The sequence below is a fragment of the Aquarana catesbeiana genome, linkage group LG03, assembly GCF_042186555.1.
Source record: "Aquarana catesbeiana isolate 2022-GZ linkage group LG03, ASM4218655v1, whole genome shotgun sequence".
Taxonomy (NCBI): Eukaryota; Metazoa; Chordata; class Amphibia; order Anura; family Ranidae; genus Aquarana; species Aquarana catesbeiana.
Genome location: NC_133326.1, coordinates 98,356,095 through 98,374,354, shown reverse-complemented (window position 1 = coordinate 98,374,354; position 18,260 = coordinate 98,356,095). Strand labels below are relative to the sequence as shown.

General features: G+C 40.7%; 1 protein-coding gene across 1 annotated transcript in view; it reads right to left on the bottom strand.

Annotated features, from left to right (window-relative positions):
• The window catches only part of ENTREP2 (endosomal transmembrane epsin interactor 2), a 1,090,200-nt gene that overhangs the window by 68,949 nt on the left and 1,002,991 nt on the right, over positions 1-18,260 (bottom strand). Inside the window, exons 8-9 of the mRNA XM_073618861.1 lie at positions 7,068-7,143; positions 1,530-2,108 (exon numbers count right to left, since the gene is read on the bottom strand). Of these exons, the coding sequence (XP_073474962.1) occupies positions 1,530-2,108; positions 7,068-7,143 (655 nt within the window). The remainder of the gene's footprint in view (positions 1-1,529; positions 2,109-7,067; positions 7,144-18,260) is intronic.

Below are 18,260 nucleotides of genomic sequence, written 5' to 3'. Positions count from 1 at the left end.
TTTGCCATGAGGTGCCATGTTGAACTTCCATTGACCAATATGAGAGAGTGAGAGCGATAACACCAAATTTAACACACCTACTCCCTGTTCACACCTGAGACCTTGTAACACTAATGAGTCCATGACACCATGGAGGGAAAATGTCTAATTGGGCCCAATTTGAACATTTTCACTTAGGGGTGTACTCACTTTTGTTGCCAGCGGTTTAGACATTAATGACTGTGTGTTGAGTTATTTTGAGGGGAACAGCGAATTTACACTGTTATACAAGCTGTACACTCACTACTTTACATTGTAGCAAAGTGTCATTTCTTCAGTGTTGTCATATGAAAAGATATAATAAAATATTTACAAAAATGTGAGGGGTGTACTCACTTTTGTGAGATACTGTACATACCGTATTTTTCAGCATTATAAACACATGCCACTTGACGCTCTTGTCCCCCACGTTACTTTGACAGCCAGGCAGCTACTTCTCTATCTCACTGCCCATCCCACTCATTCTGGCAGTTAGCCCTGCCTCCCTCTGCCCCCATTGGCTCGCAGCAGCCCAGGAGGAAGGCGAGATCTCCCGGCACCCATGGGGGGGTTTGGATGTCCATTCCCCACTCTCCTGCCTCTCTTCCGGTACATTTGTACCTTACATATATATTAAATTTAATATAATCTGTTGTACAATGTAATGTCTGCTTTTAATGTCTTGGATCCCTCCTTCTGTAAAAATCACTAATTATTAGTATGTGCAAAAGGTGCCTGTAAATAAAAAGGCTAGATCTATACTTTTTATATGTATTTCCTTTCCAATGCTCCTTGCTGCAGTGACCAATTAACCAATTTTTGTACTATGAATTATATTGGCCAGGCAATGCACTGACACCTTTGCTGTAATAATGCTATGGGCTGGGTGTTCAGTGTGCCTTTAAGGAGGGGTGGGCTCCCCCCAGGTTATCTGCCCTACACCTGTCCATTTAAATGCATGTGCTTCCATTGTTGGAGACTCACAGAAATTAGAGTTTGGGGTGCCTTGCCGGGGCTCTGTGGCTTACGCATGTATTTGCAAATGTGTGCAACTAAACCCCTTTTTTTAACGCATACTGTTGGACAGGTCAATACAGTTGGTCGTAGGTTGGTCGGTAAGTTGAGCTTGGAAATGTCTTTTTTTTTTTTTATATCCTTTTAGGAAGATGCCTAGGGCCAAATCTTGTGAGAAGTCCATTGCAAGAGCATCTTCTCACAAGACTTGGGGTGCCCGGTATTCCTTGGAGGGAGGGTGATGTCCGTTTTTCCTGGGATGAGATAAGTATAGAATCTAACCTTTTTATTGCAAGTATTATTTTGCTCATACTAAGAGAAGGAGGTCATTATGAGTGGTAGGGGGGTATTCTGGACTATTTTATTCTATAAATAGACTTTGCATTTCATTACAAGGTCTACTTTAAAAAGAAGCTTGCATAATAGCTTATTGATTAACTCAATACTAAATGTTTGGAGAGTAGCCTAATGCTCAGTTATCACATGACAGAATTTACCTTCTGTGCTGGATGTACAGGAAATCGGGTCACTGGTAGACCGGACTATATTGGCAATTCGGTATTTCCTGGCATGATGTTGCTGGATAGCCTTTTCCAGGCGTCCTGAGTGAGGTGCTGGATTTACAGGTAAGGTGCCAGGTGATGGCAGGGATTGCCCAGGTGGTTGGCTAAATACACCGCAGCACATCTTTATAGGTATGTGTGACACTTTTCTTTCTTTTTCAGAAAGCTGAGATTCTCTTTCTTGTGTGTTAAAATTTTCAGGGGAAGAGTCCAAGGATCTGGACTGTGTATAACTGTCACAATCTTGCCTCTGAGATCTGTCTGTGGAGGCTCTGCTTCCATCATCATCAGGTGAACATGGTGAATTGGTGAGGTGAAGGCCACAGCGGAGACTATGTTCCAAGCTAGCACAGCTACTTCCTGTAGCAGCTGTGCGTATGGTACTATATGGAGAAAATTCTGCAGAACGCAAAGAGCCCTGGACCTCCAAAGAACAGAGGTCTTCTGAGGAGCAGCTGTGGGCTGGAATATCGGCCACTTCGGATACCAGAATGGATGTGCTATCCACAGACACTGTAATACACAAACAGATAAAAGAACATTAGCCAACTTATAATACCCATTAGAGATGATTTTACATATTGTCTTTATGAAAGCCAAGGTAATGGTTGGGGAAACATTTAATGGCAATATCTGGAAAATATTGACGTCACTTAAATTTGGTAAATTTGAAAGGTTGGACAATTGGGTGATAGGGGGCGTTTAAGTGATTCTATTATGTACCTTAATTTAAGTCCATATGCATGGAATAAAGTGACAAGTGCAAAAAAAGTGCAAAGATTTTACTAATGAATACCTGAAATAATGCTAAATAGCGTGAACTGAACCGTTATACCATAAAGTGCACCAGTAATTGACTAGTAGTGATATACATATATTGTAATTAATAATTGATTGATATAAATATGGTAAAGTCCATAACTTATATGCCCCGTACACACAGTCAGACATTGATCGGACATTCCGACAACAAAATCCATGGATTTTTTCCGACGGTTGTTGGCTCAAACTTGTCTTGCATACACACGGTCCCACAAAGTTGTCAGAAAATCCGATCGTTCCGAACGCGGTAACCTAAAACACGTGCATCAGGACTATAAACGGGGCAGTAGCCAATTGCTTTCGTCTCTTAATTTATTCTGAGCATGCATGGCACTTTGTCCGTCGGATTTGGCTACACACGATTGGAATTTAAAGGATCGGATTTTGTTGTCGGAAAATTTTATAGCATGCTCTGAAACTTTGTGTGTCGAAATTCCGATGGAAAAAGTCTGATGGAGCCCACACACAGTTGGAATTTCCGTCAACAAGCTCCGATCGCACATATTCCGTCGGAAAGTCCAACCATGTGTACAGGGCAATATTGTTAAATCTTAATAGCAGAGAAGAATTCCTTCACAGTTTACATAAGAAACACACCCAAAGTGCTTTGATATAAAAACTGCTCACCAAATGGATATGACCTCTTTACTTAAAAAGAAGGTCTAATGTGCTGTAGGGAAATCCTGATTGGACACCCTTGGTTAATGGATATATCCTCTGTGCTGTGTTCCCCTCTCCTCCAAGATATCTCATAAGGAAACAAAGGAACAATCCATAGTCCAATACTGTATTTTTATTAAAATAATAAAACACAAATCACATATGAAAAATTGGTAAAAATACCTACTCGCGCATATGGAAAATTAATTCGTTGGGGAGCAGCATGTTATAATGGTAAACAAGGAAAAATAATTAGCTGTCTAATTACAAACCGCGCTCCTGTGCAAAATCACTCTATGTAAAACAACATAATATAAATAGAGAAATCCTGAAAATTGTGAAATACTGTCTGCCAACTGAATATTAAATCATCAAAGTGAAAAATAACAAGCAAAAAATTAATCAAATTAGTCGAATGTGCAAAATTCAAAGAAAAAGTCCACCATTATTATCCAATGTGTACAACAGATATGTGTCAAAATAGTGTTCAGAAATTGAAAAAATAAACATAGAGCTTCTGGGTGTATGGAACTTCTAGATACAGCGAAGCATCAAATAGCAGTATTCAATCGCCATCACCAGCCACACAGCCTACTCACCAGATGGAGGTGACTCCCATGACAGGAGTCAAATACGCTTTGGGGTCAACCAACGAGGCTTCTCCCGGTCACGGCAAGGTGTAGGTGCTGGAACTCAGGCGTTTTGATCAGCGCTGGGGCTACTTGGATGCATGCGACAGGACCTCCCAGGGTAGGTCACAGAGACCGTAGATGTTTAGAATTGGGGAGAGATGAATGAAAAACTCCCATAGTGAAGTAAGCCAAAATATTTATTTAAGCTAAAAACGGCTTAAAACCGCATTCCCCACATGAGGGTACAAGCGGGCAAAAATACAAACAGAAAAAGCAGGAAATCAAATACGAGCGGAAATGGCGTGTCACGTTCGTTTTACGTCCTACCGGTTTCGTCAGAACGTTCTGACGTCATCAGGGATCGTACGGACGGGCACACCACCTAAGGAGGGAGTCACCTCCATCTGGTGAGTAGGCAGTGTGACTGGTGATGGCGATTGAATACTGCTATTTGATGCTTTGCTGTATCCAAGAAAGATTTGTCTAGAAGTTCCATCCACCCAGAAGCTCTATTTTTATTTTTTCAATTTCTGAACACTATTTTGACACATATCTGTTGTACACATTGGATAATAATGGTGGACTTTTTCTTTGAATTTTGCACATTCGACTAATTTGATTAATTTTTTGCTTGTTATTTTTCACTTTGATGATTTAATATTCAGTTGGCAGACAGTATTTCACAATTTTCAGGATTTCTCTATTTATATTATGTTGTTTTACATAGAGTGATTTTGCACAGGAGCGCGGTTTGTAATTAGACAGCTAATTATTTTTCCTACAAATCACATATGTATATCACCATTGGTCAATTATCGGTGCACTTTATGGTATAACGGTTCAGTTCATGCTATTTAGCATTATTTCAGGCATTCATTAGTAATATCTTTGCACTTGTTTGCACTTGTCATTTTATTCCATGCATATGGTCTTAAATTAAGATACATAATAGAATCACTCAATTGTCCAATTTGCACAGTGTTTATTTCATTGTTTTGGGGAGCAGCTGTATATATTAGGTATTTTTTTATATATTATTGTTTGGCGCACGGTCCCCCCCTACACTAAATTTGAAAGATTGACCAATACACGCATATTTGATTTAATTGATGTAACATGAAGAAAACAGATTACCGAAGACTTTGAATGGTGGTCATGTTTGTACACAAGATCTGACCACCCTCAGGGTAGGTTGTTGTAGCCCATCTGATCACTTACTATCCCCCATCAGCAGAAAACAGATGACATCAGGGAAAACCCAGTACAACTGGACCATTGTTGACCCCATGGGTGGTCACAGAAGGGGATATTTTATGTGTAAGCAAGTCATTGGACAATCTGCACCTGCTGCTATTCTTGCATGATGGTCACTGCAGTACACCACTGCTATGGTATTTAATTGTCATTGTAGAGAAGAGAAGGATTGGGTCCACTTGCAAGCTTGCTGAAAAAATTTCCTCTGTAATATTGCAGAGTAGGAGGTCCCAAGGGGCCCATATATTACAAATGCTTAAAATCAAACCCACCACTTTCCTTTATGGGATCATTTATAACTATCCTTAGACTATCAAATTAAACTCCAAAATTTGATTTTTAGGTTGTCATTTAGTTAATCATAGAAAATGTATATACCAAAATATTCAAAAATAGCTTTTTTTACCAAATTGTACAAAAGTCTCATAAAAAATACATTAAAATTATTGCTAGTAGTACCATAGCTTAATACATAGCATATATTTAATAGGGTAGATGCTTTATTCTCTCAATTGCAATCATGGCAACAATAATCTCTTTTATAGAGTTCTCATTCCCTTCCCTCACTGCTTTCCCTAGAAGCCTGCACAAAACTTGAGGTTAAATTACAGGCATCCCTGACAACATCCTGCACAAAAAGTTCCATCTTTCATGGGATACTTACTGTATAAAGATGTTGCAAAAAAAAATGGAATGCTAAGGAAAGATGTCATGTTTGTTATAATAGTGGAAATGATCATATCATCACAGTAGACAGAGCCCCATATTTGGAAATTACACTAAAAAGATATAATGGCATAGCAATCTCAGTATCTACAGACTACAAAAAGAAGATTATTTTCAATGCTATTTTTTTTTTGAAAAGTTGTTTAGGATAAAGGGATTGGTAAAAAGCAAGCAGATGAAAGGTTTCTACCCAGGTTGGACTGTTCAAAACTGGCAAAGATTGTCAAATAAAATCAGTCTTCTGTTGATGCATTAAGATTTATTATATATATTTTTTTCATGATTAAAAAAACAAGATGTCCCATAAAGGGAGGGCCTTATTTTGTAATAGGTTTAAAAGTGGCCATACCCAGAAAATTAGTCACAGTACTAAACGTCTGAAGAATCCTCATGCCTTTTACCATTTCTGTCTCGTATATATTACAAGGAAAGAAGATTTTATATATTTTATGTGCAAGCCTTGTAGTAATACCGGCATGCAAATTTCTGGAAAAGTCAATTGCCCTTCCCTTATTTTCTCTTCAGAATTTTACTGTAATAGTTATTATCATACCTTAATTATTGAGAAAAGGGGTGTAGTATAGTATTCTAGCAACCATGCAGCATGGTCACTTTACGGGTTCGTTTGCTACAGTCCATTGTCCAGCAGTACAATGCATGCATGTTATTGTATGTAACTGCATTTCAATTAGAGACCCAATTTTCTACTATATAACAAGTTCACATGTATGTATTATGGCTTGGTTTATTTTTTAATCTGCATCATGGAAATTTCCACTTCTGAATGTTAATTTCCCACTGTGTATGAGAACAAAAAAAAAGGTACAGTAGTGTGAAAGAGCCCTAAAGCAACGTAACATTGTAAAGGGGAACTATTCAACTAATTTCTGGACAAACCATTTTCCTTTTTGTTTAAATAGGAGACTAACCTGGCTGTTATTTATACAAAAAAAAAACACTTTAGTTTTATGTAGTTCTAGCTTTGTCCAAGATCTACTTCATTTCCCTCTCGTCACACTCTCAATTGTTTATCCCTACAAAAAAAAATTTCTACTACAAAATGAATTTTATAACAATGCCATTGTGTTAAAAATTGTACATGTCCAAGGACAAGTGTTGAATTCTTTCTTCTCTAACCAATAACGCACTATACAGTACACTATATGTGAGAAATGTTTTTGAACATTTTGTGTCAGATTGTGTAGTAGATCAGAATTCTGAAAATGTGACTAGCTTTGAACTTAGTAATACAAAAAAATAAATTCAGAAAAGCAAATGCATCATAAATAGTCATACACATACATACATAAAAATATACTGTACAAAATTGGAAATCTGGTTGAACTAAAAGTAGATTTACCAGCAGAATGACACAAACCTTGTGTGCTGAAGCCAGCTGTAGTATTTCTGTCACCAAGGCTGGATTCTGTCACCTGTTGGTCTATACTGGGCCCCTGGAAACATATAACACAAGTTTATACATTATGCATAGTGTATCTGTGTAACAAACTTGGGTTAAAAATAAAATAATAATCTCAATATTTCGTTACATCTTTTTTTTTTTTGCTTCTGCTCATTACTTTTTTTTTAGTTCCTTATTTCTATATTTTCAAAAAGAAAAAGTTTTACACTGGGGTTTTCAACCTGCGGCCCATGGTCCACATGCAGCTTAAGATGGCTATGAATGTGGCCCAAAACAAAATGGTAAACGTTCTTAAAAATGTGGATTTTTTAGTACAAGTGGAAAAAACTACTGGGGGTTCTGGGAGGGGCAGGTCATATTAAGTAGTAGTAGCAAATAAAGCAATATGCTGTGTAATATGGCAAGTCTCTGGCATAGGATAAAAACTTTAAGTTATATCTCCAATGGAGCACTAAATGGATACATGCCTCATGTCCCAACGTGTAACCAGGATGGCTTTCTCAGAGGTCTTTTCATCTCTATTTACAGAAAATGTTCTAATATCCAGACAAAGGGGGATCATGACATTCAACCACACTACTTCTCTCCTCGTCTATTCATAAAACACCTTGTATCCTGTAAAAAGAATGCAAGACATTTTATGAACTGACGAAGAAAGAGGAAGGTGGAGAGTGAGAGGCTCTCCACCTTCACTGTACTAGAGACCCGTCAGAGTAGTATTTGGGAAACATAAAACTAATAGTTTTACCAAATGCAGCACCATCCACACAAAGGACACCCATCATTAGAGGTAATTTAAAGTGGACCTTTAGTCATTTTTTTCAACGTTCCATCTATTAAATCTTCTGCCCTTGTTGTTTTAACTTTGGATAATAAACATTTATTTTTCTGCCGGTAAATACCTTATACAGCCCACTTCCTGTTTCTTGTCTGGTAAAAAGCCTAGGCTTATGACATCATGCACAGCTCTCTCTCTCACTCTTGTTAGAGTTTGCCAGGAATGGAGGGAGGATGAGTCATAAAAGGGACAATGAGAGCTGCAGGGCTGCAGAGCTGGAGGTGTGCCTCTGTGTGTCTGTGTAAATCCAGGAAGTGAACAGGCAGCAGCTTCAGCTGCCCACAGTTAAAATGGCTGCAGCCAGTCTTAGTGAAGGGAGATTTCAGCAGCATATTTGGCAAGTACAGAATCACAGTATATATAAAATAATATACAAAGTGGTTGGAGGAAAGCTTCAGAATGGCAAAGATGTTTTTATTACATATTGTATGTGCAGACTGCAGTTCCTCTTTAATTGTACAAAGCAAATGTCGTAAAACTGTGTTTTTTTCCCCTCAAGTTCAGTTTTAATATGTTATTTGCTAGAGTTAGACATAGTTCAGGTTTTATTTAATTGAACTGAAAGATTAAGCATAATAAAAACATAAATAATTGTAGTCCCCAGTAGTGTATTTATCGTATTGCTTGTTTCCTCTTCTAATTGTCTGAAAATACCATGCACGTTACTTATTTACAGCAGATGTGCACACATTGTTACAGTGACATTTCCCACAGCGACAGTCTCTGTCTTCCATGCCTCTTACCTGTCTTTTCCTGAATTTTCTGCACATTATGCAGCTTTAAAACATAGTAGCTTTTAAACGTGCATTAATCATGTTCATTTTGTGGCATTTCCTAATCTACAACACATTATCAGAGTTCTATTTTTAGATAATGCTGCTGCTAATGTATTGTCAAGCACAGAAAAACATCATTATAAATGTTCTTTCCCCACCAGGAGCAGTAACATACAATATATAAATGTGTATCTGCATATAACAACTTATTTAACCACTTAAGGACCGGAAGGATTTTCCCTCTTAATGATGAGGCCCTTTTTTGCGATACCGCACTGCGTTTCTTTAAATGACAATTGCGCAGTCGTTCGATGCTGTGCCAAAACAAAATCGATGTCCTTTTTTTCCCAAAAATAGAGCTTTCTTTTGGTGATATTCAATCACCAATTTTTATTTTTTGCGCTAAAAACAGAAAAAGAGCAACAATTTTGAAAAAAAACTCAATATTTTTTACTTTTTGGTATAATAAATATCCCCCCCCCCCCCCAAAAAATGTAAAAAAGCAAATTTCTTCATCAGTTTAGGCCAATATGTATTCTGCTACATATTTTTGGTAAAAAAAATAGCAATAAGTGTATATTGATTGGTTTGAGCAAAAGTTATAGCGACTACAAACTATGGGATAGATTTATGGCATTTTTATTATTATTATTTTTTTTTTTTTACTAGTACTGGCAATTTGTGATTTTTAGTGGGACTGCTACATTACGGCTTTTTTGGGACCATTGACAGAGCTAAAAATAGCCACTGATTACTGTATAAATGTCACTGGAAGGGAAGGGGTTAACACTAGGGGGCAAAACTTATTTTGATAACTCTGGTTTCAATTCATAGGTGGCAAAATGTGTTTTTGGTTCTGTGATGTGGTATCAGCATGTTTTGTAAAAAAAAAAATTACAGTGCTCATGCAGGACCTGCCAGTACTGGTTATTCTGTTTTTTCCAGTTTATTGTCTTCAAAATCCAGCTCACTCATGTTTTAGAGCTAAAAGTGGATCTTCACCCTAATTTTCAACATTCCTAAATGTTTACCCACTTGTCGACTGCGCTATAGCCAAATGATGGCTACAGCACGGCCGGACAGTTCTGGGAGGGCATCATATGACGTCCTCCCGTGATCACGCCTGCCGCACACCGGTTGCACACATGCTGCGTTGCGTGGGCGGTGTGCTCTCCGATCACTGTGTCATCAGGACACAGCTAAACACAGATCGGGGTAAAGAGCCAATCAGCGGCTCTTTACCACGTGTCCAGTCGTAGCTGAAGTAAACACAAGCTGGTTATTGGCATTCCTTTCCTCATGCTGACAGCGTGAGGAGAGAAAAAGAGAGCTGATAACCAGCTTGTGTGAAAGAGACATCTACACTGATAATCAGAGCATTGGTTATCAGTGTCCTGATTATCAGTGCAGCCTCAACAGTGCCCACCAGTGCTGCCTATCAGTGCCCACCAGTGCTGCCAATCAGTGCCCATCAGTGCCTGCTCATCAGTGTCACCTATCTGTGCTGCCTATCAGTGCCACCTATCAGGGCCCATCAGTGCCTCCTATCAGTGCCCATCAGTGCCACCTATCAGTGCCCATCAGTACCGCCAATCAGTGCAGCCTCATCAGTGCCTCCTCATCAGTGCCACTGCCCACCAGTGCCCCCTCATCAGTGCCTACCAATGCTGCCTCATCAGTGCCCATCAGTACCCATCAGTGCCGCCTCATCAGTGCCACCTCATCAGTGCCCACTGAAAGTGAAAAAAAAATCACAAATTTTGGATTGTCACCAGAACAGGATTAGAGGAGAAATTTTCCAATGGTCACAGTTCTTTTTTTTTTCTTTTTCGGTCCCTCGGCCGATAAATGGACATCGTGGGACATTTTTCTTTTTTCTTTTTTAATAAAGGACTTGTCCCAAGCTGTGTCTTGTCTTTTTTAACATTTTGACACTTTTCTTTTGTGAAATGGTAGGGGTACTCGTACCCCATTACCATTTCACACAGGGGGGAGGCCGGGATCTGGGGGTCCCCTTGTTAAAGGGGGCTTCCAGATTCCGATAAGCTCCCCGCCCACAGACCCCCACAGACCCCCACAACCACCAAGGGTTGTGGGGATGAGGCCCTTGTCCCCATCAACATGGGGACAAGATGCTTTGGGGGGCTACCCCAAAGCACCCTCCCCATGTTGAGGGCATGTGGCCTGGTACGGTTCAGGAGGGGGGGTGCTCTCTCGTCCCCCCCTCTTTTCCTGTGGCCTGCCAGGTTGTGTGCTCGGATAAGGGTCTGGTATGGATTTTGGGGGGACCCCTATGCTATTTTTTTCATTTTGGTGCAATGTTCCCCTTAAAAGGTCTGGTATGGATTTTGGGGGAGACACCTACGCCATTTTTAAAAAAAATCACACATGAAGGGCCTAGTATGGATTTTAGGGGGACTCCCACGCAATTTTTTTTTAAATTTTGGTTTGGGGTTCCCCTTAATATTCATACCAGACCCAAAGGGCCTGGTAATGGACTGGGGGGATCCCATGCTCTTTTTTTCAATGAGTCTTATCTATATCGCCGAGTCCCGACAATACATACAATACAATACATTACAGCCGCGATCAGTTTTAAATGACAATTTTTCCTTTAGAAATGTCATTTTGCTGTGGTACTATTCTAAACACGGGAAAAATGTGCCACTTTACAGGCATACTATAGACACTCCCCAGGCACAATATGTAAAGGAATATTTCATTTTTATTGTTTCACTTTAAGCATTAAAAAAATCACTGCTCCCGAAAAAACGTCCGTTTTAAAAAAAAAAAAATTGCATTCATACATGTCCCCTGGGGCAGGACCCGGGTCCCCAAACACTTTTTATGACAATAACTTGCATATAAGCCTTTAAAATGAGCACTTTTGATTATTCATGTTCGTGTCCCATAGACTTTAACAGTGTTCCGGCAGCATTTGAATTTGCCATGAACACCGCATATTGTTCACTGTTCGGAGAACAGGCAAACATCCAATGTTCGAGTCGAACTTACGTTATGGGTACAGTGTAGCATTACCGCGCAATTGTCATTCAAAGAGTGACAGAGCTGAAAGCTACAAATTGGCCTGGGCAGGAAGGGGGTATATGTGCCCAGTAAGCAAGTGGTTAAAGAAAGCATACTAAATAGCAGGGTGTCACTACAAATTCATGGAACAACAAGGTTCAAAGCTGTGGGTGGTCTGCTCCCAAAGTAAACACTGAAACATGGGAAAAGGAATATAACACTATTTCTCAGCTTTGGTCAACTTCAAGCTGAGTACATCTGCCATTCCTTTCCATAACATATTGCTGTTTTACTTATTTTTAACCCCATCCCTGTTCTGGAAAAGAAGATTCTTCATTTCATTATACAATAAAGTAAGCTTAGATGCATGTTTTTGAAGAGATTCATTAAAGAATGTCTAGACCCGAAAGCAAAAATTTTAAATATTGCAGGTTATCCATCTTTAAAGCCCACCTCTGTGCAGCTAAAAAAAAACATCCCCCTTGTGGGGATGTGCCTGCACTGCAAGGTTTAATTGCTTGTTTTGGCTCAGGGGAACAAAAAAGAAAACATACTTACCTGATCCTCCTCCCCTCCCCACAGCTAGACCAGTCCCTGCAGCTTTTTCTCCCCCACGTACCAGTGGTTTAGGGTTCTGGCATCATCAAGTCCAAAGCAGGGTCAATAGCCCTTCACTGGACACGATGATGCAGAAGGGCAATCCACTGCTAGAGCATGTGGGAGCCCACCTTTTGAGGGTAAGGAAAGTGAAATTGTTTCTCCTTTCCCCTAGACAAAAGCTATTAAACCTTGCAACATGAGTGCCACCCCACTGCTGCATGTGACTTCTGGTGTGTCTCTGCACATTTAAGTAGGTAAGGACTGCCTCCAGGCATACCTACCCTTAATTTATCCACTGCTATATACTGTATACTTGAACATGAAGATTCTCGAATATAAGAGTTAGGGCCTCACTTTACAGACGGGCCTTGTAAAAGTGGGGGGGCTTCCACATAAATTTACAAATGTGTGTAACTAAATCTTCTGTTTTTAAAGAGAATTGTTAGACATTGTAATTTTTTTAACTGGTAAGTGTGCTCTTTTTTAGTCTGAAGATAATGTTTGTAAAAGTTTAGAAAAACCTATGGAATTAAAGGATAACAAAAGATGAAAACACATTAAAATGTATGTAAGGGCAATACTTTTTGAGTTTTGGATAGATTGTGGAAGGTTAGACTCCCAGTCAAGTTTTTCCTTGTGTGTGTGTTTTCCTGTTTGGGAGACTCAACCCTCCATTTGTTTAGGTGACTATTGTCCCTGGGACAGAAAGTACAGTATGTGGAAATCCAAATTTTAGAGTTTACCAATACAAGAGGTGAAGGAAAATCTTCCAACAAGGATATCTATTTTGCTGACAACTGCCTAAGAGTGGAATTCCACACTTATTGAAAAAATTTCCTTTAACTTCCTTTTGTATCTCAGAGATAGGAAGTAAACTAAAATTTCTTGAACGCAGCAAAAAATAACCAGACAGGGGTAAATTTTTCCCTTATTTAACAAAAGCATATCAAAAAACCTTTTGACTATTTGTGTACTTTAGGCCTAACAGCCTTCCTTGCCCTATATCATTCCTCTTATACCGCCCACTACAAATCTTAAATCAGTGATCCTGGACCAGAAGCTGTTATCTATGCCAGACAGCTTCTCTATAAAGGGAAGCCAACACATCAACGTTGCAAAGATTACTTAGAAATAAACATGAAAGCTAGACAGAAGCAAGTCCAGTTAATTGGCCATTGAGATACGTGTGAGGTTCATTTGAAGGATGGCTTGATGTTGCATAGCTTCTCCATTATGAACTATGGATAAGAGACCATGCATGTAATTAATGACCCTCCAATTGGATCTGTATCCTCCACTTGGAAATATAATGATTTAAGGAGGAGCTCCCTGGGCACCCTGATGTAATGAGGGGGCTCTGGGGACCCTGTTATAAGTAGGGAGGCTCTCTGGGGACACTGATGTAAGGGTCTCTTTGGGGACCCTGATATAAGTAAGGGGCTCTCTGGGGACCCTGATGTAATAAGGGGGGCTCTGGGGGCCCTGATGTAAGGGGGAGGCTTTCTGGGGACCCTGATGTAAGGAAGGGGCTCTCTGGGGACCCTGATGTAATGAGGGGGCTCTGGGGACTCTGATGTAAGCAGGGAGGCTCTCTGGGGACCCTGATGTAAGGGGGAGACTCTCTGGGGACCCTGATGTAAGGAAGGGGCTCTATGGGGACCCTGAGGTAATGAGGGGGCTCTGGGTACTCTGATGTAAGTAGGGAGGCTCTCTGGGGACCCTGATGTAAAGTTGGAGGATCTCTGGGGACCCTGATGTAAGGAAGGGGCTCTCTGGGGACCCTAATGTAATTAAGGGGGCTCTGGAGACCCTGATGTAAGTAGGGAGGCTCCCTGGGGACCTTGATGTAAGGATGGCTCTCTGGAGACCTTGATGTAAGGAGAGGCTCTCTGGGGACCCTGGTGTAAGGGGGGCTCTCTGGGGACCCTGATGTAAGTAGGGAGGCTCTCTGGGGACCCTGATGTAAGGGGGGGGCTCTCTGAGGGCTCTGATGTAAGGGGAGGTTCTCTGGGGACCCTGATGTAAGGGGAAGCTTTCTGGGGACACTGATGTAAGGGGAGGCTCTCTGGGGACCCTGATGTAAGTAGGGAGGCTCTCTGGGGACACTGATGTAAGTAGGGAGGCTCTCTGGGGACCCTGATGTAAATGGGGGTTCTCTGGGGACCCTGATGTAAGTAGGAAGGCTCTCTGGGTACCCCGATGTAAGGGGGGCTCTCTGGGGACCCTGATGTAAGTAGAGAGGCTCTCTTGGGACCCTGATGTAAGGGGAGGCTCTCTTGGGGCTCTGATGTAAGAGGAGGCTCTCTGGGGGCCCTGATGTAAGGGGAGGCTCTCTGGGGACAGTGATGTAAGGAGAGGCTTTCTGGGGACCCTGATGTAGGTAGGGAGGCTCCCTGGGGACCCTTATGTAAGTAGGGAGGCTCTCTGGGGACCCTGGTGTAAGGGGGGAATCTGCACTCAGATATGTAACAATATTATATATATATATATATATATATATATATATATATATATATATATATATATATATATACACACACACACACACACACGTGTATATTATATACATGTGTATGTCCGCCCAAGCATATGACTTTCTTTACTTCACTTCCATGGGCTCTAGCCCCAGATCATTTGTAGACCTAGCAACACCCCTGGTGGGGGCCCTTAATGGTTTTTAGCACTGGGGCCCTGTAGATTCTAGTTACGCCTTTGGCTATGTCACAGAGTTACTTGGCTACGGTGTGTTTTCAAGGACATTAAATGTCACAAGGATTTGAGCTGATAATCACATTTTATCTCAGAATAGAATCACCCCTAGGAACAGAGTCTAAATTGTAACTGAAAACTAATATCCAAAATATCCAAACCCTAATCCATAGGGTGAAGCAAACTGTTGCCTGGAAATCTTGGATGTCCATAAAAAAAGTGTAAATAACCTTTTTTTTTCTCAATTGCAGTGGTGTAATAAACATTTAGTGTCATGAATGTACTATAACAGAACCCCTCTGTAGTCACAGAAATACTTCACCATCCCAACTGTAACAGTAAAATTTCTTTGATAGAAAGAGATAGGGATGGTTGGTAAGGAGCATCTCTGAACACCTAAAATAGATAATGGATTTTTTTTTTGTACAAGATTGTTGCTCTGTTTAAAGGTGGAGGATTCCAAAAGGTAAAAAAAATAAAAGCTATGAGAATTGTGAGTTTTTCTTAGTAAACAGAACTCATCCTTCGCATAGACACTGATATAGGCTAAGTATGTGATTCATTTAAAGTATGATAGGCAATCCTATTTAAATTTTGCAGTGGGAATGTATGAACTAGCTCATATGCACTCAATCAAGAAAGCGGCATTGAGCTGAATTCATCCGAGAAAATCAGCAGATGTGGTATGTGAATTCTTGAGATTCAAGAAGTGCTGCTAAAAATGTAATAATGAAAACAAAATTGAATGGAAGAAATGCCAAATGACAGAGGTTTGGGAGTTGTTTTGGAGCCAGAAGTTTGGGCAATCAGCCTATATTTTTTTGTATGGTAATGAACTACTGTCTATAATATGGGAAACTGGACACCTGCCAAGTCAAACAGCTTTCTGCAGGCAATGTCCTTAAACTGCATCTGGGGAATAATCTGTGGTTATTGAAACCTAGCACAATATATAGTTGTCTATTTCCTCTTGTTGCCATACAATGAAATGCCAATGTCTGGGGTTGCTGTAACTATTCTTAGTGCTGGTCTTCTTCCAATAAATTGTCGCAAAATCACGATGTTGTTTTTTTTTTGTTTTGTTTTTTTAACATAACGTGATTGGAAAAAAAAAAAGACTTGTATCATTATAATTTAGAGAGTAGGTCATGGTATGCTGGGCATATGCTTTTATGATAATGGATGTCATGTACAGTTGGCGAAGCGTGCACACAGCAACTGAAAGAAAAAAAAAGATACTTTATGTGTATATAATGCATTTATGTAGCCAAAGAATCATTAGAAAGGTGTATACCTTTCTTTGGCATCACAACCTGCAATCTATACAAGGCACCAGGTCACGGAAAACACATTTTAGCTGTCTGGGATTTGGCAGGGTTAGCTCTCTGTCAGATTTTCCATCACTATTCCCTGTTATTCAGTTTTCTCAAGTTTAGGCCAGGTATGTAGGCTTTATTTTATCATCCTTATGAAGCAGGAGGGGAAGAAAGCTATCTATGCTACCTATCTGAAGCAAAGCATGACAACAATGACCGCAGCAAGGTAAGTGATAGGATTCAAATAGAAGCCAATGGTGATGTCTTGCTGTCCTTTAGTTCTGGGTGTTTATATATATATATATATATATATATATATATATATATATATATATATATATATATATATATATACCCTGTATTATTTATTATCTTCAGGACTGAACTATACAATAAAAATATATTTTTTAGCAATTTTTTGTTGTACAAATATGATATGTTGCATAGGATTATTTCATATATGTATTTCCAGCCAGCAGGTAGAAGTTTAGGCTCATTTTTACACATTTTTAACACTATTCTTAACTGTTTTGCTGAATAAAAAACCTTGTTTATAGAGCTCAGTAGTTTAAGTTCAAATTTACAAATACAAGTAGGTGAATCAGATGAATGATTTAACTCCCGTCCTCTTCTCTCCCTGACTGCTCTTTACAGCTGTATACAAGCTTTGAACTGGAGAGAAACAGTCTGAAACAAAAAGTTTATGGTGTGCACTCTCTCTAGAGCTCTATAACTCTATGAGCTATGTGTCATGTGCATAGTTGCCAACATTGTAAAAACAATTTCCGGGACACTTTTTTGGTTGTAGGCGAAGTCAGACTATAATTAGGGGGCGGGGCTTGCATTAGTAGGCGTGGCATAGAGAATAGGAAAAATGTGGTGAAAAAATGGGCGTGGTTTACGTGGAATAGTGGGCGTGGCTTACATGGGCATGGCTAAAATGTGGTGTGGTTAGAGTCTGAGATGAATGAGGGATGCAGAGGGAAAGGGGGAAAGGGGGGTAGAGATAGAAATGTGTATTCTAGAGTTTAACCATCTGCAGATAAAGATACTCCAAACACCTGGTGTTGGCGCTTCAATCATCCCGGCACCAAGGTTGTTATGGTGTTGTCAGGATGATTCTTACATCAGGTGCCCCCAGCAGAGTTCATCCTTACATCAGGTGCCCCCAGCAGAGTCCGTCCTTGCATCAGGTGCCCCAGCAGAGTGCCTCCTTCCTTCAGGCATTCCCAGCAGAGTGCCTCCTTACATCATGTGTCCCCGGTGGAGTGCCTCTTATATCAGGTGTCCCCAGTACAGTACCTCTTACATCAGGTGTCCCCAGCGGAGTGCCTCTTACATCAGGTGTCCCCAGCGGAGTGCTTCAAATCAGTGCCCCAGCAGAGTGTTGGCTGCAGATGGAGTGTTGGCTACAGTCTAGCTACATCTCCTCAAGAGTGGTGACAAGGGGAGAGAGGTGTGTGGGTGGAGGCATGGTGACTTGGGGTGTTACAGGCTGACTTGGGGAAGGGTGGAGACAGGGTGGTGATTTGGGGGTGCAGGTATGATGGTGACCTGGGGGGTGCAGGCATGGTGGTGACTAGGCTGGAGGGGGTGCAGGCATGGTGGTGACTAGGCTGGAGGGGGTGCAGGCATGGTGATGACTTGGGGGAGGGGGATGCAGGCATGGTGTTGTCATGGGGGGGCGGGTGCAGGCATGGTGTTGACATGGGGGGGGTGCAGGTATGGTGGTGACATGAGGGGGAACAGGTATGGTGATGACATGGGGGAGGGAGGCAGGTATAGTGGTGACATGGGGGGAGGGGGCTGCAGGTATGGTGGTGATATGGGGGGAGGGGGTGCAGGTATAGTGGCGACATGGGGGGAACAGGTATGGTGATGA